Source organism: Oncorhynchus keta, chromosome 1 (assembly GCF_023373465.1).
Source record: "Oncorhynchus keta strain PuntledgeMale-10-30-2019 chromosome 1, Oket_V2, whole genome shotgun sequence".
Taxonomy (NCBI): domain Eukaryota; kingdom Metazoa; phylum Chordata; class Actinopteri; order Salmoniformes; family Salmonidae; genus Oncorhynchus; species Oncorhynchus keta.
The window spans coordinates 79,194,046-79,221,942 of NC_068421.1; the positions used below are offsets into that span (position 1 = coordinate 79,194,046).

At 44.8% G+C, this 27,897-nt stretch overlaps 1 protein-coding gene across 4 annotated transcripts in view; it reads right to left on the reverse strand.

Annotated features, from left to right (window-relative positions):
• Window positions 1-26,530, reverse strand: part of LOC118396559 (tensin-3) — a 93,965-nt gene extending 67,435 nt beyond the window's left edge. For 3 of the 4 annotated variants that reach the window (XM_052461547.1, XM_052461555.1, XM_052461561.1), the window contains exons 1-11: window positions 26,447-26,530; window positions 22,643-22,870; window positions 22,424-22,474; window positions 22,088-22,210; window positions 21,784-21,848; window positions 4,896-4,979; window positions 3,216-3,328; window positions 3,026-3,086; window positions 1,197-1,272; window positions 928-1,057; window positions 377-442 (exon numbers count right to left, since the gene is read on the reverse strand). In XM_052461547.1, the coding sequence (XP_052317507.1) occupies window positions 377-442; window positions 928-1,057; window positions 1,197-1,272; window positions 3,026-3,086; window positions 3,216-3,328; window positions 4,896-4,979; window positions 21,784-21,848; window positions 22,088-22,210; window positions 22,424-22,474; window positions 22,643-22,792 (919 nt within the window). In that variant the 5' untranslated portion in view covers window positions 22,793-22,870; window positions 26,447-26,530. The remainder of the gene's footprint in view (window positions 1-376; window positions 443-927; window positions 1,058-1,196; window positions 1,273-3,025; window positions 3,087-3,215; window positions 3,329-4,895; window positions 4,980-21,783; window positions 21,849-22,087; window positions 22,211-22,423; window positions 22,475-22,642; window positions 22,871-26,446) is intronic. The other variant, XM_052461553.1, reaches the window with a different exon arrangement.
• Window positions 26,531-27,897: the final 1,367 nt, after the last annotated feature.

Here is a 27,897-nt window from a genome sequence, read left to right on the forward strand (position 1 = left end):
GTTTTTACAGCTATTCACAAGGTTGCCTTTAACCCGGATTACTCAACCACAAATCGTCACCACCATGGTAAATCATCAAGTTTAATCTGTCCTCATATTATTTTATTCAATAAATGGGAACATCCCCCAACTGTATCTCAAGTCTGGACATGACCTCAGCGTGTCAAAAACAGTTTGCATCACTCATGCATCGTGACGAATTGGAACTTTTAAATAGTCCTTACAGGATGTGTGACTGTAGGGTGACGGGGTTGGCAGGGGCTGTTAGTCAGCCACACCAGCTGTAGTGGTGGTCCAGGTGTGTGTTCGTTGGACCAATGATGGTTTGAAGGGGAGATTAGGATTATGCTTAACAACGATGACGGCCGGGAATTACCTGGCATCTTCTCAGGACTTTCAGAGAACACCAACTCAACTTTCCCATCGTCTGGAAACCTGGGATCTGGAAAGGGGAGGGAAGGTGATCATCCATCTCTATCTCTGTATCTACCTGCATGCGTTGGCTTTCGTCTGTATTTCACGCCTGCACTCATCACCTGGTGATAAGACCAAGGTTAGCCTGTGACAATACTTACACCGAGAGAAAGAGAGAGAGAGAGAGAGAGAGAGAGAGAGAGAGAAAGAGAGAGGGAGAGAGAGAGAGGGGGGGAGGGAGATAGAGAGTGAGAGAGAAAGAGAGAGAGAGAGAGAGAAAGAGAGAGGGGGAGGGAGAGAGAGAGAGGGGGAGGGAGATAGAGAGTGAGAGAGAAAGAGAGAGAGAGAGAGAGAAAGAGAAAGAGAAAGAGAAAGAGAAAGAGAAAGAGAAAGAGAAAGAGAAAGAGAAAGAGAAAGAGAAAGAGAGAGAGAAAGAGAGAGAGAGAGAGAGAGAGAGAGAGAGAGAGTAGGTAATTCATTGCATTAGGCTTCCCAGTAGGCCTACTACTGTACCTATATAAGCTGTGTCGAGGTCTTCCTTGGGGAAAAGCAGGGGGCGACCGTGGATAATGCCAGTGTGAAGCTGGAGCCTGAAGATGACCTCTCGGCTGGCTGTCTGGTGGTTTTTATTATAACACACCACCTGAACCAGAGACAGCAGACACAGACAGTTACCTCACCTATAAGGTTAATACAGTCTGACCACTGAGCTTTGTATAACATTCCATTCAATTCTGGATTTGAAAAGTGCAGGTACGGTATATGAGTGTGATTATACCTACCATTATGTCTCCCTTCAGCAGTTGAGCTGGTTGCAGCACAAAGTAAACCCTGTCTGTCTGGACTGCTCGCACGTGACTGTGACAGATATAAACACACACAAAGTAAACCCTGTCTGTCTGGACTGCTCGCACGTGACTGTGACAGATATAAACACACACAAAGTAAACCCTGTCTGTCTGGACTGCTCGCACGTGACTGTGACAGATATAAACACACACAAAGTAAACCCTGTCTGTCTGGACTGCTCGCACGTGACTGTGACAGATATAAACACACACAAAGTAAACCCTGTCTGTCTGGACTGCTCGCACGTGACTGTGACAGATATAAACACACACAGACAAAGTAAACAAACATTTGCATTTAGATTTGAGTCATTTAGCAGACACTCTTATCCAAAGTGACTTACAGTGAGTGGATACATTTTCATACTTTTTCATACTCATAATATTATTACCATAATAATATAATAATAATAATAATAATATATGCCATTTAGCTGACGCTTTTATCCAAAGCGACTTACAGTCATGTGTGCATACATTCTACGTATGGGTGGTCCCGGGAATCGAACCCACTACCCTGGCGTTACAAGCGCCATGCTCTACCAACTGAGCCACAGAAGGACCACCATGGTAACTCTATATTTCCATAGTCCATCTGTAGATCAATCAATCAATCAAATGTATTTATAAAGCCTTTTTTTATATCACAAAGTGCTTTATAGAAACCCAGCCTTAAACCCCAAACAGCAAGCAATGCAGATGCTCTATAGACTATCTACAACAGACTATCAGTAATATTTATTAACCCTTACCCTTATTCTAAACCTAACACTACAATAAAAAATAAAAAAGGGTTCTGCAGCGGTCCCCATAGGACAGTTGTCACAACTTCCGCCGAAGTTGGTCCCTCTCCTTGTTCGGGCGGCATTCAGCGTTCGTAGTCACCGACTTTCTAGTCATCGCTGATCGTCTTTTCATTTTCTTTTGGTTTTGTCTTGTCTTGTATTACACCTGGTTCCAATCCCATTCATTACATGCTGTGTATTTAACCCTCTGTTCCCCCTCATGTCTTGTCGGTGATTGTTTGTTTGTAAGCTATGTGCAAGACATGTTCTGGTGTGTGACGGGTTTTGTACCCACTTGTATTATTTTGTATATTTTGGTTTTCTGAGTTTTTGAGCGCTTATTAAACTGCTCCGTTTATACCAAGTTCGATCTCCTGCGCCAGACTTCCCTGCCACCAGCACGCACCCCTTTACAACAGTGGTATTCAAAGTCGACGTAGCGGGGAATTGCAGTGGGGTCGCCAATTATTATTATGATTTTTAATTGTATTTTTAGGAGCAAAAAAATAAGAGTACAGATTATTGTATTGGACAATATACAAAGTGTTTGAGAAAGATGTATTGGTAAATATATTTATTGGTTTCTCTCCATTTTGATAAGAGGTGAAAATACAATGAATTGAAGGTTGTTTTTTTATGTAAAAATCTACATTTACAGATTTTAAGTTTGTGTCATTAGATTTGGGCAACAAATTTGGTCCCCTGAAATTCTGGTGTAAATAAATGGTGTCCCCACTGCAATAGTTTCATTTTGGGTTCGTCTGTGTAAAGGGTTCTACATGGAACTCAAAAGGTGTTCGTCAAAGTGTTCTATGGGGACAGCTAAGGAACACCTTTTTTTCTAAGAGTGTAACTGTAACCTTAGCAAATAGTTGCTTTTCAACAGATAGTTTGTTCATACTATGACGCTCTACAGATGCTCTACAGATGGACTATCCGGAACATCCAAATGAAGTGTGAATGAGTATGGTATCTCACTAGACTGCTGAAGTACAGACGACCTGCAGGCTCTGGTACACTCTCAGGAACAGACGACATCCTGCAGACAACACAAACAGGAAAAATATATTGTTAATTCAGTAGTGCGTCATAAAATGTATATCTGAGAACGGTGTGTATCACTGTGACGTGAGAGGTGTAGTATAGTGTTTGTATGGGCGTTTCTAACCTCCCTCAGAATTGATGTTGGGCACGCCGTGAAGAACCACACAAAGGAGGAAGAGAGGAGAGGGATCCATGTTCATAACTCCCCTCAGCAGACTGCTGAACATCCACACATACCTAGAGAGAGGGGGGGGGGACTGTATGTCAAGTGATTGACCTCCCAAGTCAATCAAGGGTGTGCCACAGGGTTCAATTCTCGGGCCGACTCTCTTTTCTGTATACATCAATGATGTTGCTCTTGCTGCTGGTGATTCTCCGATCCACCTCTACGCAGATGACACCATTCTGTATACTTCTGGCCCCTCCTGTGTTACACTGTGTTAACTAACCTCCAGACGAGCTTCAATGCCATACAACTCTCCTTCCGTGGCCTGTGTGTGCATGCTTTTCAATCGATCACTGCCCGCACCTGCTCGTCCGTCCAGCATCACTACTCTGGACGGCTCTGACTTATGTGGACAACTACAAATACCTGGGTGTCTGGTTAGACTGTAAACTCTCCTTCCAGACTCACATTAAGCATCTCCAATCCAAAATTACATCTAGAATCGGCTTCCTATATCGCAACAAAGCATCCTTCACTCATGCTGCCAAACATACCCTCGTAAAACTGACCATCCTACCGATCCTCGACTTCGGTAATGTCATCTATAGAATAGCCTCCAACACTCTACTCAACAAACTGGATGCAGTCTATCACAGTGCCATCCGTTTTGCCACCAAAGCCCCATACACTACCCACCATTGCGACCTGTACACTCTCGTTGGTTGGCCCTCGCTTCATACTCGTCGCCAAACCCACTGGCTACAGGTTATCTACAAGTCTCTGCTAGGTAAAGCCCCGCCTTATCTCAGCTCGCTGGTCACCATAGCAGCACCCACTCGTAGCACACGCTCCAGCAGGTATATCTCACTGGTCACCCCCAAAGCCAATTCCTGCTTTGGTCGTCTTTCCTTCCAGTTCTCTGCTGCCCATGACTGGAATGAATTGCAAAAATCTCTGAAGCTGGAGACTCACATCTCCCTCACTAGCTTTAAGCACCAGCTGTCAGAGCAGCGTACAGATCACTGCACCTGTACATAGCCCATCTGTAAACAGCCCATCTATCTACCTACCGCATCCCCCATACTGGTATTTATTTATTTTCCTCCTTTGCACCCCAGTATCTCTACCTGCACATTCATCTTCTGCCGATCTACCATTCCAGTGTTTAATTGCTATATTGTAATTACTTCACCACCATGGCCTATTTATTTCCTTAACTTACCTCATTTGCACTCACTGTAGACTTTCTGTTTTCTTTTGTTCGACTGTATTATTGACTGTATGTTTTGTTTATTCCATGTATAACTCTGTGTTGTTGTTTGTGTCGAATTGCTACGCTTTATCTTGGCCAGGTCGCAGTTGCAAGTGAGAACTTGTTCTCAACTAGTCTACCTGGTTAAATAAAGGTGAAATAATGTATTTTTTATTTTTTAAATTGACCTCCCAAGTCTGACACCTGACCGCTGTGATATCAGGTAAAATTTCAGAACAAGGAAGCCCTCAACCAGAAGGCCACATCTGATGCTCACTGATGGCCAGACAGTTGATCTTTGAACTATATTGATCTGTTGTGCAGAGGAGCTTCTGTGAACTTGATGTTAATCAATCAAATTTGCTTTGTGTGGGGTGGTTTCTTACCGTTTCTGCGAGGGATTCATCAGGGAAGATACTCTGTTGTTGTAGAATCTTCTCATGGCAAAGTGGTCTAGACCCAGGTCTGCACTGAGGAGGACATACACATTCAGTTTAGAGCCAGGTCTGCACTGAGGAGGAGGACAAACACATTCAGTCTAGATCCAGGTCTGCACTGAGGAGGAGGACAAACACATTCAGTCTAGATCCAGGTCTGCACTGAGGAGGACATACACATTCAGTCTAGATCCAGGTCTACACTGAGGAGGACATACACATTCAGTCTAGATCCAGGTCTGCACTGAGGAGGACATACACATTCAGTCTAGATCCAGGTCTGCACTGAGGAGGACATACACATTCAGTCTAGATCCAGGTCTGCACTGAGGAGGACACACACATTCAGTCTAGATCCAGGTCTGCACTGAGGAGGAGACACACATTCAGTCTAGATCCAGGTCTGCACTGAGGAGGACATACACATTCAGTCTAGACCCAGGTCTGCACTGAGGAGGACATACACATTCAGTCTAGACCCAGGTCTGCACTGAGGAGGACATACACATTCAGTCTAGACCCAGGTCTGCACTGAGGAGGACACACACATTCAGTCTAGACCCAGGTCTGCACTGAGGAGGACACATACATTCAGTCAAGATCCAGGTCTGCACTGAGGAGGACACACACATTCAGTCTAGATCCAGGTCTGCACTGAGGAGGACACACACATTCAGTCTAGATCCAGGTCTGCACTGAGGAGGACACACACATTCAGTCTAGATCCAGGTCTGCACTGAGGAGGACATACACATTCAGTCTAGAGCCAGATCTGCACTGATGAGGACACACACATTCAGTCTAGACCCAGGTCTGCACTGAGAAGGACACACACATTCAGTCTAGATCCAGGTCTGCCCTGAGGGAGACACACACATTTAGTCTAGATCCAGGTCTGCACTGAGGAGGACACACACATTCAGTCTAGATCCAGGTCTGCACTGAGGGAGACACACACATTCAGTCTAGATCCAGGTCTGCCCTGAGGGAGACACACACATGTAGTCTAGATCCAGGTCTGCACTGAGGGAGACACACACATTCAGTCTAGATCCAGGTCTGCCCTGAGGGAGACACACACATTTAGTCTAGATCCAGGTCTGCACTGAGGAGGACACACACATTCAGTCTAGATCCAGGTCTGCACTGAGGGAGACACACACATTTAGTCTAGATCCAGGTCTGCACTGAGGGAGACACACACATTTAGTCTAGATCCAGGTCTGCCCTGAGGGAGACACACACATGCAGTCTAGATCCAGGTCTGCACTGAGGGAGACACACACATTTAATCTAGATCCAGGTCTGCCCTGAGGGAGACACACACATTCAGTCTAGATCCAGGTCTGCACTGAGGAGGACACACACATTTAGTCTAGATCCAGGTCTGCCCTGAGGGAGACACACACATTTAGTCTAGATCCAGGTCTGCACTGAGGGAGACACACACATTCAGTCTAGATCCAGGTCTGCACTGAGGAGGACACACACATTCAGTCTAGATCCAGGTCTGCACTGAGGAGGACACACACATTTAGTCTAGATCCAGGTCTGCACTGAGGGAGACACACACATTTAGTCTAGATCCAGGTCTGCACTGAGGAGGACACACACATTCAGTCTAGATCCAGGTCTGCACTGAGGAGGAGGACATACACATTCAGTCTAGATCCAGGTCTGCCCTGAGGGAGACACACACATTTAGTCTAGATCCAGGTCTGCACTGAGGGAGACACACACATTTAGTCTAGATCCAGGTCTGCACTGAGGGAGACACACACATTTAGTCTAGATCCAGGTCTGCACTGAGGAGGACACACACATTCAGTCTAGATCCAGGTCTGCCCTGGGGGAGACACACACAGTGCATGAAAAAGCACATTTACAGGTAGAATACTCCAGTGCACGAACGTGTATATGTCCGGAAAAGGTTCAGTAAATCCCCAGAAACAACATCCACCCATTTACCAGGACACGTCTTGAAATTCCAGTTTGAAGTCAGTTGCACTACATCTCTTTTCACGTCCGTTCACGTCTCTCCCATAATTGCCAGTAAATAATTGTGCACTTGTTCAGGTTGCACATGCTTATACTAGTTATTGCTAGCTTGCCTTAGTTTCTTATTATTATCTAATAGTTACTTTACCCTGCCTTTATGTACATATCTACCTCAAATACATTGTACCCCTGCACATTGATCTGGTACCAGTACTCCCTGTGTGTAGCTTAATTATTGTGGATTTTATTTCTCCTATATATATTATAAAAAATATATATATTCTGCATCGTTGGGAAGGGCTCATGAGCAAGTATTTCACAGTAAAGTAATGATTTGATTTGACTAGTATATTAAAAACATTTAAATGTTTTAATTAATGAATTACCGTGAATTATGAATGCATTACTTTTAATTGTTTTATATTAATATCACATCAGGGTTCCTACACATTTTCAGAAGTAAAATTCAAGCACCACTATCAAGGTTTTTCCAACCCCTCACAACATCCCTATACTAAAACATATGTTAGGTCCTTGGGGAAAAAAACACACAAATTCACTTAATCACTTGAAGGATAATTTATTTCAGTAGAGCAGGAGAAAGTGGGTCACAGTATCTTAATTTCAGCTAAGCAGGGCCTAAGCAGGGGGGGCTACTTCAGATAAAGGAATATTCCAAATTCAAAGATCACAGTACTGACAGGAGTCATCCAGTTTGGCCCATGGCGAGCCTCCATTGGGGTTCCTGTATTGCTATAGTTTTGAGGGTTGAGGGGGTCTGTGGAATCTACTGTAGGTTGCCTTGAAGAAAACTCCCCAGACATGATCTGTGTGGTGTGGCTCGTCAAGGTGCTCTGGTCTCTTTCCAAGCAGCTCTGTAGTTCTTGACAAAGACACACTGGTTTGCCGTTTTGCAGGGCATCCTCTTCATCGCTCCTCAGGTCAACATTAACTCCAGTCCAAATGTCTCTCTCATCCTCTGCAGGCATTCTCGACCATGCATATAGAAGCACAATACAAATAGGACGATAGAACACAGTAAACAAATGCATCAGTCTCAAATCGAATCAAATCATATTTGTCACATGCGCCAAATTCAACAGATGTACGAGACCTTACCATGAAATGCTTACTTACGAGCCCTTAACCAACAATGCAGAGTTTTAAAAAAGTAAGTAAGAAAAATGTTCTAAATAAACTAAAGGAAAAAAGAACAATGACAAAGATACGGGTAAGTCAAGGTAATTGAGGTAATATGTACATACATGTATATAGGGGAAAGTGACTATGTATAACAGTATAACTTTAGACTGTCCCTCGCCTATACCCGGGCGCGAACCAGGGACCCTCTGCACACATCAACAACAGTCACCCACGAAGCATCGCTACCCATCGCTCCACAAAAGCCACGGCCCTTGCAGAGCAAGGGGAACCACTACTTCAAGGTCTCAGAGCAAGTGACGTCACCGAGTGACATCACTAACCAAGTGACGTCACTAACCCGTCACTAACCAAGTGACGTCACTAACCCGCACCACCACTAACTAGCTAGCTATTTCACATCCGTTACATATGCATACAGTAGATAATAAACTAATAAACAGAGTAGCAGCAGCATATGTAAAGAGGATGAAGGAATGTGAATGCATGTGTGTGTGGTATCAATATGCATGTGTGTGTGGTATCAATATGCATGTGTGTGTGGTATCAATATGCATGTGTGTGTGGTATCAATATGCATGTGTGTGTGGTATCAATATGCATGTGTGTGTGGTATCAATATGCATGTGTGTGTGGTATCAATATGCATGTGTGTGTGGTATCAATATGCATGTGTGTGTGGTATCAATATGCAAGTGTGTGTGGTATCAATATGCATGTGTGTGTGGTATCAATATGCATGTGTGTGTGGTATCAATATGCATGTGTGTGTGGTATCAATATGCATGTGTGTGTGGTATCAATATGCATGTGTGTGTGGTATCAATATGCATGTGTGTGTGGTATCAATATGCATGTGTGTGTGGTATCAATATGCATGTGTGTGTGGTATCAATATGCATGTGTGTGTGGTATCAATATGCAAGTGTGTGTGGTATCAATATGCATGTGTGTCGGTCCCTTTCCGGCGCCAACAGAGATGGCCGCCTCGTTTCTCGTTCCTAGGAAACTATGCAGTATATTGTTTTTTTAAGTGTTAATTCTTACATTGTTACCCCAGGAAATCTTACATTTTATTACATACAGTCGGGAGGAACTATTGGATATAAGAGCAACATCAACTTACCAACATTATGACCAGGAATACGACTTTCCTGAAGCGGATCCTCTGTTTGGACCACCACCCAGGACAATGGATCGGATCCCAAAACAACGGCGCCGTAGAAGGGGCAGACGAAGCGGTCTTCTGGTCAGGCTCCGTAGACGGGCACATCGCGCACCGCTCCCGAGCTTACTACTCGCCAATGTCCAGCCTCTTGACAACAAGGTAGACAAAATCCGAGCAAGCGTTGCCTTCCAGAGAGACAGAGATTGTAGCGTTCGTTGTTTCACGGAAACATGGCTCACTCGGGATACATCATCAGAGTCGGTACAGCCACCAGGATGGCAAGACATATATTCCGACACCACAGCAGTGAACCAATACACTCCTGTATTGTATATAGACACCATACTGCACTCTTTTCTCTAGTCTAGCTATATCCATACACATACGCACACACACACGCATGCACGCACGCACACACACACGCACACGCACACACACACACACACACACACACACACACACACACACACACACACACACACACACACACACACACACACACACACACACACACACACACACACACTGGGGTAGAGATAGGGAAGCTGACACAGACGCAGGAGGAATGTTATCATCGTTTAACAATCACTACATAGAGTCAGATGACAAGCACGGGGGAACACACACACACACAAAAAAAACCACACACTCACTCCCAAAAACCATGCACACACTGGAAATAAACACTTCCCCTTTCCTGCAATTGTTCTTCCCATCTTGTGACCCTTTCTTTATCTCTCAGTGACATTACTGACACTCTAAAGTGAACTGAGGAGAACACACAGGGTTGCGTCTCAAATGGTGCCCTATTATTCCTTCTATAGTGCACTACTTTTCACCAAGGCCCATAGGGCTCTGATCAGAAGTAGTGCACTATGTAGGGCAGGGATGATTAACTCCAGTCCTCAGGGACCACACATTTTCTTTATCCTTAGCAAAGCACAGCTGATTCTTCTAATTGAATTGTAAACTGAAGATCATGATTAGTTGATTATTTTAGTCAGGTGTGTTAGCTGGGGCTTTGGCAAAAGTGTGACACCAATCAGGCCCCCCGAGGACTGGAGTTGCCCATCCCTGATGTAGGGAATAGGGTGCCATTTTGGGACAAACATTAAAGTCAACTCTGGTCCTAGGAGGACACACAGCCTCACACATATGTCAGAGGACAGAACTAGAAACAGAAAGCAACTCAGATGATATACTGTAGATATGTATCAGATAATGACAGGAAGTATTGCACAACAATATGTCATCACAGCAGAAAATCGTCTGTTGATATTGAACTACCGATTCCAAAGGCTCTATAGATGATGTTTGACGGGAATCTGTGGAAGCCATGAGTTGTGCTGGTTTTGTCAGCCAGCAGTGGCCTGTCTCGGTGTCTCTGATGTAAGTACGTGTTTGTTGCTGCTCTGTCTTCTGGTGACAAAGACACATTTTTCTTGTGGGATTTATAAAGTGTATTTAATATTATATGATAGCTACAGTGCCTTCAGAAAGCATTCAAAACCCTTGACTTTTTCTACATTTTGTTGTGTTACAGGCTGGATTTAAAATGGATTAAATGTAGATGTATTTTGTTACTGGCCTACACACAATACCCCATAATGTTAATGTGGAATTGTTTTACAAATTACGTAAAAATGAAAATCTGAAATGTCTTAAGTCAATAAGTACTCAACCCCTTTGTTATTGGAAGCCTAAACAAGTTCAGGAATAAAAATCTGCATAACAAGTCACATAATAAGTTGCATGGACTGTGTGTGTGTGCAATAATAGTGGTTAACATGAATTTGAATGACTACCTCATCTGTGTACCCCACACATACATTTAACTCTAAGGTCCCTCAGTCGAGCAGCAAATTTCAAACACAGATTCAACCACAAAAACCAGAGGTTTTTTAATGCCTCGCAAAGAAGGGCACCTATTGGTAGATGGGGGCATCTCCTTGAACTCGGCATGGCCTAGCGACTAGGTTGATGCCATTTGTTTCCCTTTCTGTGATGATTTAAGCCTGCACATTTTGGGATTTCAGCCCTATTTGATGGTAAAGTTCATACTTCCCCTTTAGGATATGAAGGGAACCATTCAATCTTTTCATGTTGATATCTGTAGAGGTACAGATGACCCTGAACACATCCTTAGGGAGAATCTCATATGTTTCAGACTACATGATGCGCGCAGCTAGAATAACTCTGTGGCTTATCCACCCCAAACTCCCCCCCGATGAGCCCATCGAAAATGGCGTCTCTGTGTGACGCAGAGGCCATAATTTGTCTAAAGCATCATTAAATCACTACTAGTCAGGCTTCATTCCGGGCGAAATCTGTACAGAATATACATCCTGTTAGCAATAAGTGACTAAAGTAAAACTGCAAAAAATTTGGAAAATTAACTTTATGTCCAACACAACACATCACCGAGTACCACTCTTCATATTTTCAAGCATGGTGGTGGCTGCATCATGTTATGGATCTGCTTGTCATCGGCAATGACTAAGGAGCTATTTTTAGGATAAAAATAAATGGAATAGAGCTAAGCACACACAAAATCTTAGTGGAAAACCTGTTTCAGTCTTCTTTCAAACAGAGACTGGGAGAAAAATTCCCCTTTCAGCGGGATAATCATCTAAAACAGAAGGCCAAATATACACTGGAGTTCCTTACTAAGATTACATTGAATGTTCCTGAGTGGCCTGGGTAAAGTTTTGACATAAATCGGCTTGAAAATCTATGGCGAGACATCAAATTCTGTCTAGCAATGATCAACAACCAACTTGACAGAGCTTGAATAACCTTTAAAAGAACAATGCGCAAATATTGTACAATCCAGGTGTACAAAGCTCTTAGAGTCATACCCAGAAAAATTGACATCTTTAATCGCTGCCAAAAGTGATTCTAACATGTATTGATTTAGGGGTGTGAATACTTATGTCAATTATATATTTCAGTATTTAATTTTCAATGTTTGCAAAAATGTCTAAAAGCATGTGTTCACGTTATCATTTTGGAATATTGTGTGTAGACGGGTGAGAAAACAATCAATTTGATACATTTTGAATTCAGGCTGTAACACAACAATGTGGAATCAGCCAAATGGTATGAATACTCTATGAAGGCATTGTACATACCTACATGTTATGTAGGCATCTACAGTATATTCTATATGTATGTAGGCATGGCGCCGACAGACACAGTCGCCTGTTTCTAGCTCCTAGCCAACTTGGCAGAATTTGGATTTTGTTGTTGTTATTTCTTGCATGATTTGCTCAGAACGTTTCTAGTACTATTACCTACAGCCAAAAATATCTTTGGAACATTAGACTGGCAGTCTTTGGTTAAAGTCACTGTTTTGTACATTCCCCCACAAGCCGACACAGAGACGACGCCTCTCAAGGAACTACACTTGACTTTACGCAAACTGGAAACTGTATATCCTGAGGCTATATTTATTGTAGCTGGGGCCTTTAATAAAGGAAATCTGAGGAAAACACTCCCAAAATTCTATCAACACATCTCCTTTGCTACTCGCAGCAGGAACATTTTTAACCATTGCCACTCTCCTTTCCGGGATGGCTACAAGGCCACATCTGACCACACCTCCATCCTGCTCCTCCCCGCCAATAAACAGAAACTGAAGCCGGAAGCATCCGGGGTAATGACTGTTCAACGTTGGTCTCACCAATTGGAATCTATGTTTCAATATTGTTTTGATCACGTGGACTGGGATATGTATACAGTGACTTGATGACTGTTTCATGTCTCGTCCTGCTCATCCCCTCCGGCGTGCCATCATCGCCAGAATACTAACCACCGGTCCTGGGAATCATCATTACACACACCTAGCAGTCATCGTTATGATTCACACCTGGACCTCATTACCTCCCCTTTATAGGTTTTACCTGCACCTGCTACTTGACTCACGGCGTCATCATTACAGACTGAGTTCATCAGAAAGTGCATGGGGAACGTTGTTCTTACTGTGACAATTAGAACTAAATCCAAACTTAATTGCAGCATTTGTGCAAAAATGAAAAAGCGAACAATCACATTTAACCATGGCAAGGTGACTGGGAACATTGACATGTACAAACAGACCAGCTATGACCTCCGTAAGGCAATCAAAGAGGCAAAATGTTAGTACAGAGACAGTGGAGTCGCTATACAACAGCTCAGACACGAGACGCATGTAGCAGGGACTCCAGACAAACTCGTCTTAAAAAAAAAAAAGCCAGACACGTCAGACACCTCGCTTCCTCGCTTTCTTCCCCTGCTTTGAAGAACACAGCCGGCGACGTGTACCCCTGCCACTCAAAAGTACTATGTGCTCCGTGGCTGACATGAGAAAGACATTCAAGTGTGTTAACCCTCACAAGGGTCTGAACCCCTCCCTGTGCGACTGGATTCTGGACGTCATGAAGGGCCGACCCCAGGTGGTGAAGTTAGGAAACAACACCTCCGCCACGCTGATCCTGAACAGGTGGTCCCTACATGGGTGCGTGCTCAGCATCCTCCTTTACTCCCTGTTCACCCATAACTGCATGACCATGTGCTTCTCCAACACAATCATCAAATTTGCTGACGACACAAGTGGTAGGCCTGATTACCAAAATTTACGAGACGGCCTACATAGAGAAGGTGAGGAGGTGAGTGCCTTGGCAGAGTGGAGACAGGAAAATAATCATTCCCTCAATGTCAGCAGAGGCCGCAGTGGAGAGGGTCAAAAGCTTCAAGCTTCTCGACGTGCACATCACTTTGGACCTGAAATGTTCCCTTCACACCAACAGTGTGGTGAAGAAGGCGCAATAATTTGGCTTGGCCCCTAAGAACCTCAAACTTCTACAGATGCACCATTAAGAGCATCTGGTAGGGCTGTATCACCGCCTGGTACAGCAATTGCACCGTCTGCAACCGCAGGGCTCTCCAGAGGGTGGTGAAGTTAATCAAGGACCTCAGCCGCCCGAAACACGGCCTGTGCACCCCACTTCCATCTAGAAGGTGGAGACAGTACAGGTACATCAAAGCTGGGACCGAGAGACTGATAAACAGCCACCACTAAACGGTCTCTGCACAGTCTCTACCATCTGTCCAGTATCCTACTCTGCCCCTTAGTCACTGTCACTAGCCGGGTACCACTGAGTACTCTACCCAGCACCTTAGGGAATGCTGCCTTATGTACATAATCATTGAACACTGATCACTTTAATAACGTCTACACACTACCCTGAACAAAAATATAAACACAACATGAATCAATTTCAATGGTTTTACTGAGTTACAGTTCATATAAGGAAATCAGTCAATTGAAAGGAATTCATTAGATGCCAATCTATGGATTTCACATGACGGAATACAGATATGCATCTGTTGGTCACAGATACCTTAAAAAGGGTAGGGGCGTGGATCAGAAAACCTGTGAGTATCTGGTGTGACCATTTTCCTCATGCAGCGGGATCTCCTTCACATAGAGTTGATCAAGCTGTTGATTGTGGCCTGTGGAATGTTCCACTCCTCTTCAATGGCTGTGCGAAGTTGCTGGATATTGGTGGGATTTGGAACATGCTGTCGTACACGTCGATCCAGAGCATCCCAAACATGCTCTATGGGTGACATGTCTGGTGAGGATGCAGGCCATGGAAGAACTGGGACATTTTCAGCTTCCAGGAATTGTGTACAGATCGTTGTGACATTGGCCGTGCATTATCATGCTGACACATGAGGTGATGGCTGCGGATGAATGACAAGACAATGGGCCTCAGGATCTTGTCACGGTATCTCTGTGCATTCAAATTGCCATCGATAAAATGCAATTGTGTTCGTTGTCCGTAGCTTATGCCTGCCCATACCATAACCCCACCTCCACCATGGGGCACTCTGTTCACAACAATGACATCAGCAAACCGCTTGCCCACACAATGCCACACACGCTGTCTGTCATCTGCCCAGTACAGTTGAAACCAGGATTCATCCATGAAGAGCACACTTCTGCATCGTGTCAGTGGCCATCAAAGGTGAGAATTTACCAACTGAAATCAGTTAAGATGCCGAACTGCAGTCAGGTCAAGACCCTGGTGAGGACGACGATCATGCAGATGAGCTTTTCTGAGATGGTTTCTGACAGTTTGCATAGGAATTCTTCAGTTGTGCAAACCCACATTTTCATCAGCTGTACGTATGGGTGGCTGGTCTCAAACATGGTCTGCGGTTGTGAGGCTGGGTGGACGCACTGCCAAATTCTCTAAAACGAGATTGCTGTCACTGATTAGGTGAATGGATAAGGCGGAGTCAGGCGCAGGACACAGGTACAATGTATGAGTAATAATCAGAGAATTTACTCAAAAAATAAGCAATGTTCCAACAAGGAAAAACACAAATATCCAGAGCACAAAATAACAAAACCACATGACAATGACAATCACGCTGTAACGACGTTCGTTTGTCGAAAGAGAGTCGGACCGAAATGCAGTGTGGTGGTTACTCATGTCTTTAATGAAACAAATGACGATACATGAAATAACTTAATAAATACAAAAACAACAAACGGAACGTGAAAACCTATACAGCCTGTCTGGTGAACACTAACACGGAGACAGGAACAATCACCCACGAAATACACAGTGAAACCCCGGCTACCTAAATATGGTTCCCAATCAGAGACAACGAGAATCACCTGACTCTGATTGAGAACCGCCTCAGGCAGCCAAACCTATGCTACACCCCTACTCAGCCGCAATCCCAATGCCTACAAAACCCCAATACGAAATACAACAAAATAAACCCATGTCACACCCTGGCCTGACCAAAATATATAACTAAAACACAAAATACTATGACCAAGGCGTGACAGAACCCCCCTAAGGTGCGGACTCCCGGACGCACCTCAAAACCATAGGGAGGGTTCGGGTGGGCGTCTGTCCATGGTGGCGGTTCCGGCTCGGTACGTGCAAGTTTTAAGTTCCTCGGCATACACATCACAGACAAACTGAATTGGTCCACTCACACTGACAGCGTCGTGGCGGGCTGTATCACCGCCTGGTACGGCAACTGCTCCGCCCTCAACCGTAAGGCTCTCCAGAGGGTAGTGAGGTCTGCACAACGCATCACCGGGGGCAAACTACACCACCCGATGGGACACCTACACCCGATGGGACACCTACACCACCCGATCCAGGACACCTACACCACCCGATGTTACAGGAAGGCCATAAAGATCATCAAGGACATCAACCACCCGAACCACTGCCTGTTCACCCCGCTATCATCCAGAAGGCGAGGTCAGTACAGGTGCATCAAAGCTGGGACCGAGAGACTGAAAAACAGCTTCTATCTCAAGGCCATCAGACTGTTAAACAGCCACCACTAACATTGAGTGGCTGCTGCCAACACACTGTCATTGACACTGACCCAACTCCAGCCACTTTAATAATGGGAATTGATGGGAAATGATGTAAATATATCACTAGCCACTTTAAACAATGCTACCTTATATAATGTTACTTACCCTACATTATTCATCTCATATGCATACGTATATACTGTACTCTACATCATCGACTGCATCCTTATGTAATACATGTATCACTAGCCACTTTAACTATGCCACTTTGTTTACTTTGTCTACATACTCATCTCATATGTATATACTGTACTCGATACCATCTACTGTATGCTGCTCTGTACCATCACTCATTCATATATCCTTATGTACATATTCTTTATCCCCTTACACTGTGTATAAGACAGTAGTTTTGGAATTGTTAGTTAGATTACTTGTTGGTTATCACTGCATTGTCGGAACTAGAAGCACAAGCATTTCGCTACACTCGCATTAACATCTGCTAACCATGTGTATGTGACAAATCAAATTTGATTTGATTTGATTTGGACTGAGGCAGCTCGGGACTGGGGGGAAGCTCGGGACTGAGGGGAAGCCCAGTACTGAGGGGAAGCCCAGTACTGAGAGGAAGACCAATACTGAGAGGAAGCCCAGTACTGAGATGAAGCTCAGGCAGGTAGTAGGCTCCGGTAGATCCTGGCTGGCTGGCGGATCTGGAAGATTCTGGTTGACTGGCAGATCTGGAAGAGTCTGGTTGACTGGCAGATCTGGAAGAATCTGGTTGACTGGCAGATCTAGAAGATCATGGCTGACTGGCGGATCTAGCTGCTCTATGCAGACTGGCAGCTCTGGCTGCTCCATGCAGACTGGCAGCTCTGGCTGTTCCATGCAGATTGACAGCTCAGGCTGCTCCATGCAGACTGACAGCTCAGGCTGCTCCATGCAGACTGACAGCTCAGGCTGCTCCATGCAGACTGACAGCTCTGGCTGCTCCATGCAGACTGACAGCTCTGGCTGCTCCATGCAGACTGGCAGCTCTGGCTGCTCCATGCAGGCTGGCAGCACCTTGCAGACTGGCAGCTCCTTGCAGACTGGCAGCTCCTTGCAGACTGGCAGCTCTGGCTGCTCCATGCAGGCTGACAGCTCCTTGTAGACTGGCAGCTCCTTGCAGACTGGCAGCTCCTTGCAGACTGACATCTCTGGCTGCTTCATGCAGACTGGCAGCTCAGGCTGCTCCAAACAGGCAGGAGGCTCCGGCAGCGCTGTAGAGGAGGAAGGCTCTAGAAGCGCTGAACAGGCGGAAGACTCCGACAGCGCAGGAGGGAAGGAAGGCTCTGGCTGTGCTGAACAGGTGAGGCGCACTGTAGGCCTGATGCGTGGTGCTGGCACTGGTGGTACTGGGCCGAGGACACACACAGGAAGCCTGGTGCGGGGAGCTGCTACCGGAGGACTGGTATGTGAAGGTGGCACAGGATGGACTGGACCGTGAAGGTGTACTGGAGAGCCGAGAGCAGGACTGGCACAGGACGTGCAAGGCTAGGTAGGTACACAGGAGGCCTAGTGCGTGAGGCTGGCACATTTTTCACCAGCCGACTAACACGCACCTCAGGACGAGTATGGAGCGCTGACCCAGGTGCCATCAAATCCCCGACACGCTCCGTCGGACGAATCTTGTACCTAAAGCACCAAGCTAGCAACTCCCTCATTACTCTCCACTCCACCTTCCCCATTAACTCCTTCACAGTCTCTGCTTCGCTCACCTCTAACACCGGCTCTGGTCTCCTCCTTGGCTCCTCACGATTAACAAGGAGAGTTGGCTCAGATCTATCTCCAGACTCTGCCACTCTCCCTCTGAGCCCCCCACCCAATACATTTTTGGGGCTGACTCACGGGCTTTCCTCTGCGCCGTCGTGATTGCCTCTCCAACTCCATTCTCCTATAACCCTCTTCACACTGCTCCAGCGAATCCCAGGCGGGCTCCGGCACTCTCTCTGGGTCGACCGCCCACCTGTCTATTTCTTCCCACGTCGTATAGTCCCGATATTGTAGCTCCTGCTGCCGCTGTTGTTTCTCCTCATACCAGCGTCTTTCAGCTCTTGCCGCCTCCAGTTCTTCTTTGGGGCAGCGATATTCTCCCGGCTGATCCCAGGGTCCTTCTCCGAACAATTCATCCTCCTTTCGCTGCTCCTGCTGTCGTTGCCTGTTACCACGCCACTCGGTCCGTGTGTGGTGGGTGATTCTGTAACGACGTTTGTTTGTCGAAAGAGAGTCGGACCGAAATACAGCGTGGTGGTTACTCATGTCTTTAATGAAACAAATGACGATACATGAAATAACTTAATAAATACAAAAACAACAAATGGAACGTGAAAACCTATACAGCCTGTCTGGTGAACACTAACACGGAGACAGGAACAATCACCCACGAAATACACAGTGAAACCCCGGCTACCTAAATATGGTTCCCAATCAGAGACAACGAGAATCACCTGACTCTGATTGAGAACCGCCTCAGGCAGCCAAACCTATGCTACACCCCTACTCAGCCGCAATCCCAATGCCTACAAAACCTCAATACGAAATACAACAAAATAAACCCATGTCACACCCTGGCCTGACCAAAATATATAACGAAAACACAAAATACTATGACCAAGGCGTGACACACGCACAAAACAGAAAGGGAAGCCAGAGGGTTAAATAAGGAACATTGATTGTGGAATGGAAACCAGGTGTGTACAATGAAGACAAAACAAAACGAAAATGAAACATGGATCGGTGGTGACTAGAATGCCGGTGACGTCAACCGCTGAACGCCGCCCGAACAAGGAGAGGGACCAACTTCAGGAGAAGTCGTGACAGCTGGAGGCGGCTTATGATAGAGAAATTAACATTAATTTATCTGGCAACAGCTCTGGTGGACATTCCTGCAGTCAGTATGCCAATTGCACGCTCCCTCAAAACTTGAGACATCTGTGGCATTGTGTTGTGTGACAAAACTGCACATTTTAGAGTGGCCTTTCATTGTCCCCAGCACAACGTGCACGTGTAAAGATTATAATGTTTAATCAGCTTCTTGATATGCCACACTTGTCAGGTGGATGGATTATCTTGGCAAAGGAGAAATGCTCACGAACAGGGATGTAAACAAATGTGTGCACAAAATTTGAGAGAAATAAACTTTTTGTGAATTTTAAACATTTCTGGGATCTAATTATTTCATCCATGTGACCAACACTTTACATTATATTTTTGTTCAGTATATTTATATATAGTATCTACTGCTGAACTAAATTTGTGCTAATCTTTTAATTTTGATTATTGTGTGCTTGTTTGACATTTACTGCATTGATTGATAGGAACTATGAATATAAGCATTTCACTGCAACAACACCTGCTAAACTGTGTACGTGAACAATAAAATCTGATTTGATTTGGTTCTACATGGGTTAAGTTAATCCCTCCCCTTTACACAGGTAACCCCTGGCAACAGGATCCCTGCCCAAAATCTATACAATGGCTGGTAACAGTATACATTTCAAAGTCTCTGTAATCAACTTTCCTGCCCTTTGTCTCGTACTGACTGAATGACTGTCCATCAGAGCCAGTATTCATACAGCGTAGTAGGAGTGCTGAACTAGGTTCAGGCCCCCTGTCCATTCATTATAATCTACAAGGCAAAACTGATCCTGGACCAGCACTCCTACTCTGAGATGCTTTATGAATACAGACCCCGATCCTTTTCAAGCTATTATACAGTATAACTGTGTCGCTGGTTTTCTTTCATATGAAACATTACATTAGAAACAATACAAGCCATGTTAGTAATAAACCCTCCTCTCTCTGTATTCCTGAGGAGAGGTGGACACTGTACAGATGTAGGATCTTAGTTTGATCACCCTGTTGCAGGAGAACTTTCCTGCAATGCAAAACATGTAGTGTATTTTAGATTTATTTCTTAAGTTTGTAATTTCCACATTGAAATTTCAGACTTGATTTTTACAAAAAATGTATAAATCCCTACAAACATTTCTGATAATTATAATCCACATAATAATTTGCATTTCCTGTTGCTGCGGGATTATTTTCCTGCTGTAGCAAATTGTCTCAAATGAAGATCCTACATCTATAGCTTTAGTATAGTATTAGCATACAGTTTTAGTATGGCTTTTACCCTAGCTTTAGCACTGTGCTTTACCCTACATTAATTCGACATGGCTTCTCTTTCCTTTCAGGACTCCGATAGCTAGATGGGTAATCAATCATGTTTATTTGGAAAACTGATCCTGATAATCATACAAAGCTATCTTCTTCTCTTCGGATATGTAGGCTTATCCAGGACACTGTCTTTGTTCAAAGAGGAGACAAATGCAAGATATGCCAGGAATGTTTGAGGCTTGCACTTTTTAGACTGGGCTAGAAAAAAAATGTGCCAAACTAGCCTGCCAGGCCATAGCATTGTCACTCCGGGAGATCTGTACACATGAGGCTCCTGTTGCTGAAGGCTATATCCCATATCCCGAAAACATATTCACCAGCCCTCTGATTGACCTATTTCCAATAAACTTTCTCAGTCACAGAAGGCATATCTATAATCCAGAATGCCTTACCAGTCAGTACAGTTTATACAATGTGTGAACTATGATAAAATTAACATTTAAATCCACATTTTCTGAAGCTCACCCTAGTCCCCATACTCCATAGTAGTTGCCACACAAGATTACCACTTGATCCCAGATGGCAACGCACATTTAGAGAGATACGGAGTAAATTCGGTACACTTGTGAAAAGTTTAATATAAACATTTATTTTCACACATTTTATAACCCGCAATGACTAGTAAAGTATTCCGGATTATAGATTTGCCTTCGGTGACGGGAAATGTTGATCAGAAATCGGTAAACTAGAGGGCTGGTAAATATGTTTTCAGGACACAGGATGTAGCTTGAAGGGCTACAGAGTGAAGGGGCTAGCCAGGCCAGTGACATTTTGCCTTTTCAAACATCAAGGCATAGATTGATTTTTTTACCCAAATGTTAACCGGGCTTTAGAAATAGCGGACTACTAGCCTGGCTGGTCAGTGCCCATAATCCTTACATTCCCATCCCTGAAGTTAAGGCTAGCTTCCCCTGGATACATTTCAGTAAAAGTGATAATGTTAACATCAGTGTTACCTGGTTGATATGCTGCTGAAGTGGATGTAGGAGGCCACCATCACCCCGACTCTGCCTTGACCACCCTGTAGGGGCCGGAGCCAAGTCACAGGTCAGGAGGTCAAAAGAGGAGCAAGGAGAGGTAGGAATGTTGGGTGTGTCTAATAAGCCTGTGTGTGTGTGTGTGTGTGTGTGTGTGTGTGTGTGTGTGTGTGTGTGTGTGTGTGTGTGTGTGTGTGTGTGTGTGTGTGTGTGTGCGTGCGTGCGTGCGTGCGTGCGTGCGTGCGTGCGTGCGTGCGTGCGTGCGCGCGTGCGTGATTCCTACCTGACAGTGCATGACCAGAACATGCTGTGTGTGTGAGTGGAGCCAGTTATCCATGATCTTACACACACCATACATCTGTTCCATGGACGGGGCCAGCAGGTCTAGCCAGCCCGTGTCCAACACCTGAGACAAAACACATGCACGCACACACATAACATACACACGCACACACATAACATGCACACGCACACACATAACATACACACGCACACAGTAACCTTGATTAATAACCTTTCTTGAGATCTGAAGGCTTTTGTTAGCTCCCCAAGCTAGTCTTTAGCTCAGTGGTCTTGAGTAGTACACACAGAGAAGCAACAGCTACAGTATTCATTTCACCTTGGGGTTCATCTGGGTGAGGCTATCATTCTTCTCTGAGAGGTTGATCACCTAGGGAAATAAAATACACATTTTAGACCATGTTTTCTGTAGCTCAATAACTACTGATGGAGGGACGAGGGAGATGAGGAAGAGGAAGACAATGATGAGGATGGGTGTATAGATCAATTATGGGCCAGACTACCACTTTTAGTGGTCTATAGCACCTCCATTCCTCACCATGTAGTTGTGGCCATGTTTGGATTTGAGCATTTGTGTGATGTCATGCAGGTTCTGGAGGTAGGTCTGGTCTGGGCATGCCTGGGGGAAGGATACGGTGATGATGCGCTCCGTGATGTAGTCCAGGTCAATTCTGTATCCCTCCTCCATGACTGGGATATTAGACTGATGAGAGGGAGAGTGGTTTGTGATTGTTTATTTCATATGTTTCCCATGCTAATAAAGCACCTTTGAAAATCGAATTGAATTGAGAGAGACAGAGACACAGAGAGAGAGAAAGAGAGAGAGAGGGGGAAAGAGAGAGAGAGTTTCACATACACACTCTTATCTCTGTAAAACTACCCAGATATAATAATAGGGGGTTAAACATACAGACCACTACCACTCACTGGGCCGCACCTTTTTTTTCTTATTTTTTTTTACCTTTATTTAACTAGGCAAGTCAGTTAAGAACAAATTCTTATTTACAATGACGGCCTGGGAACAGTGGGTTAACTGCCTGTTCAGGGGCAGAACAACAGATTTGTACCTTGTCAGCTCGGGGGTTTGAACTTGCAACCTTCCGGTTACTAGTCCAACGCTCTAACCACTAGGCCTACGTGGCAGGTTGGCACATCAGTTACACACAGACTGACCTACGTGGCAGGAGTGTTTCACTTTGACTCAGCAGACCTTCACTACACACAGGACTGAGGTTTGAGACATTATGTCCCCAGAAACTCAATGCTAATGGGAAGTCATTTTTGCCAACACAGCGATACAGATTTAGGATATTAATTTGATCACCCTGTTGCGGGAGAACTTTCCTTGTAGTTCCTTGTAGTGTATTTGAGGTTTAAAAATGCTTCTGAAATTTCCACTTTGTAATGTCAGATGAAAATTGTATCAACCCCTAAAAAAATGGCCATTAATTATAATCAACATAATAATTCATATTTCCTGTTGCTGCAGCATTATTTTGCTGCTGTAGCAAACTGGCTCAAATGAAGATCCTACTTCTGTATATGATTTCACATTTAGTCATGCGTATTAGCTAATTCGTCTTAAATCCTTTGACTGGAAGTCATGCTCGGTGAATGTGGAATCGGGAGTTTACAAATTAAAAGATTAGAGTTAATGTAACAGATTAGTCATAACCCCTCCCTCTCTCATTCAGTCATGCACAGACAGACAGACAGACAGACAGACAGACAGACAGACAGACAGACAGACAGACAGACAGACAGACAGACAGACAGACAGACAGACAGACAGACAGACAGACAGACAGACAGACAGAAACACCTCCAGTCAGTCGAGACAGAAGTGGATGAGGCTGTGTCTTGAAGGATGATGATGTCTGCCGAGTGCCCAAAACATGAATGAAGTCATCCAGACACTCCTGTACCTACTCACTCTCTGAAGTGATTCACATTAGATACTGCAGTCCATGCTAATTCTTCATCAACAAAGCCAGCAATAGTTTCATGTCTGAAAAAGGTTTATCTGTCTTTATCTTAATGTATCTGAACATATTTATAATTGTTTGACCTAGGAATATGTCAGATGCAAAACTTGTAAAAGTGAGAGTGATTAGAATTGAAATAAGAAGTGTTTTAGAGTAACTGTGCTTTGCTGTGGGCAGTCAAATTTCTTCCCTCTCACGCCGCTCTGGCTGTATAAACTCACCCATTCATCCTGCCTCTGAACTCTAGACCTGCATGTAACAATATTTTACATACATGTTACAACATATCTACAAGACACACACACACAGAGGCACACACAGACACAGAGACAGGCACACACACACAACGACACACACACACACAGAGGCACACACAGACACAGACACACACACACACACACACACACACACACACACACACACACACACACACACACACACACACACACACACACACACACACACACACACACACACACACACACACACACACAGAGACACAGACACACACACACACACACACACACAGACACAGACACACACACACACACACAGACACACACACAGACAGACAGACACACACACACACAGAGGCACACAGACACAGAGACACACAGACTCACACACAGAAGCACACACAGACAGAGACACACACACACACACACAGACACAGAGACAGGCACAGACACACACACAGAGACAGACACACACAGACACAAACACACAGAGACACACACAGACACAGAGACAGGCACAGACACACACACAGAGGCAGACACACACACACAGAGGCACACACAGACACAGAGACAGACACAGGCAGGAAGGGCCAGACTGAGACAGGGCCTAGAGTGAGTCAGGTGGCTGGGCCAACCTTTATTTTACCCTGACCATGTGATCAGGATACAGCAGCAGAGTAAACATTGTTACAGTCAATTTCACCAGAACACGAGGTGGTGCATGCTGCTGCCAGGCCTGGCGACAGTCTCCACAGACACTCTGACAACTCTGCCATGCCAAAGTGAGGAAGACTGGCAACCCACACACACACATAAAAGATCTATGCGGCACACACATGCACAACATTTCTAAGTGACCCCAAACATTTGAATGGTAGTGTATGTGTGGGCTTCTCTCTCTCTCTCTTTATCTCTCTCTTTCCCTCTTCCTCTCTCTCAATCACCCCCCCCAAACATATCCAGCTGGAACCTGTGCTAGACTGACTGGCTGGCTGGCTGCCTGCCCTGTCCTTGGGCCCTATGTAGAACTTGTGTGTGTTTAGATAACAACATCAGACAACATCAGTCAGACAGACTGATTACCATACAGTGCTGAGGACCCTACATAATGCTGATGATGTCACACGTGTCCTGAAATGACAACATCAGACGGAATCACTGCCTCCAGTGATGATGTCAAAGAGATGATAAATTACAAACACTCTCGTCCTCCCTCAAACACCAATATCCAGGCAATGTCAATACTACAGGCAAAGGCCTCAGTCTAACTACATTAGCCAAGCCTCAGTTCTAACACTACTTGTCTGTTTATTGAACACTTTTAGACCAGTACCCCCTATACCTGTCTCTGCTCTACTTGAGAAAAAAGCGATTGACACACACATGCCATAGGGTGTTCTCAGTGTAGAGTAGTCCACAAATCAAACTAACCATGTCTAATTAGATGTTTTTTACCTCACATTTGCGAGGAATGTGTCCCAAAATGTATCAGAAACGTCCTTTCTCCGTTTGTCTATTCTTTTCTTTCTTTAATGGATAGCACAAGTTGGCAGTGAACCTCAATCCCACAGCCTGGCCCCTTTAATATTAGTACAACAAAAGACAACTCAGTATAATATCTTCTTAGTCTCCACTTCACTAATAAACATCATTACCCATGAGTCTTCATGGCCCTGGAAATGCTCAAGCAATGTGCCAACTGTGTCTGAGGCTCCACAATGTCTTTCTTCCCCTTTCTATCCCTCTGCATATCTTAACACCAAAGTGTGGTTTATGACTGTCTGAATCCCCTCTTTCTATCATTCACTTCTTCTCTTTATCTAATTAGAAACAAGATTTGGATCAATTCCATCTCAATTCCACTTGTCATTACACAAAAAGAACTGGACTCCAAAGGGGAAAATCAATGGCCAATTCAAGTGTTGAAATAGAACTCCTCAACCCCCGGCTTAGAGCAGTAGGTAGCTAAAACACTTTTACTAAGAGCAGCTTATCATGACTTCCACCTCACTGAGTCAGTGTTAGTTAACACAAGAGGGAGAGAGCTTACTGCACAGAGACAGCACACACACGTTTGCACTCACATGCACACAAACACGAGAAAGCAGAGAGGCTTACCTAATAGTGGGCTTCTATCAACTGTGAAATCCCCAAAGAATATCTACTGCACTTTTATATGTCTACTGTGTGTGAGAGAGAAAGGGTTGAGACGGTGTAGGGGTGGAGACTATGTATGAGAGAGAGAGAGAGAGAGAGAGAGAGAGAGATTTACTGTAGTTGGTTTAAATTGCACTTTGCCCCTGCCTTTTCGAGTAATGACATCTATTGACTGCTGCTGATTCAGTGTGTGTGTGTGTGTGCCAACGTACGTGCTGTGCATGGCCTTCATTACTTTCTTATTTATGCACATCACTACCTTCGGAGCAAATCAAATCAAATCAAATAAAGGTGAATTTTGTCACATGCGCCGAATACAACAAGTGTAGGACCTCTATACCAGGCGGTATAACCAAGTCCTTAACCAACAATGCAGTGTTAAGAAAAATATGTTTTAAGAAAGTATTTACCAGAATAAACTGAAGTAAAAAAAATGATAATAAATAAGAAAATAGAAAAATAACAAATTAAAGAGCAACAATAAACCAAGTGTGTGCGGGGGCAAATGAAGACATTTGCCAGTTGGTCAGCGCATGCTTAGAGGACACATCCTGGTAATCTGTCTGGCCCTGAGGCCTTGCGAATGTTGATCTGTTTAAAAGATTTACTCACATCGGCTACGGAGAGCGTGATCACACAGTCTTCTGGAACAGCTGACGGTCTCATGCATGTTTCAGTGTTGCTTGCCTTGAAGCAAGCATAGAAGTAATTTAGCTCGTCTGGTAGGCTCGTGTCACTGGGCAGCTTGCAGCTGTGCTTCCCTTTGTCTACACCTGTTGTATTCGGCACACGTGACAAATACATTTGCTCTGACTTGATTTGATAGTCTTGATCGGAGCTCATCCATTTTATTATCCAATGATTGCACGTTGGCTAATAGGACTGATGGTAGAGGCAGATTATGCACTCTCCGTCAGATCCTTACAAGGCACCCCGACCTACGTCCCCGATATCTCTTTCTCTTCTTTATGCGAATCACAGGGATTTGGGCCTTGTCTGGTGTCTGAAGTAAATCCTTTGTGTCTGACTCGTTAAAGAAAACATCTTTGTCCAGTTCGAGGTGAGTAACCGCTGTGCTGACAGGTCGCTCCTACCAGGTGGCGTGGCGAGAATCTGTCTCCTCACCACGCGCTCTCACCACTGGTGTCCCCCAGGGCTCTGTTCTAGGCCCTCTCTTATTCTCGCTATACACCAAGTCACTTGGCTCTGTCATAACCTCACATGGTCTCTCCTATCATTGCTATGCAGACGACACACAATTAATCTTCTCCTTTCCCCCTTCTGATGACCAGGTGGCGAATCGCATCTCTGCATGTCTGGCAGACATATCAGTGTGGATGACGGATCACCACCTCAAGCTGAACCTCAGCAAGACGGAGCTCCTCTTCCTCCCGGGAAGGACTGCCCGTTCC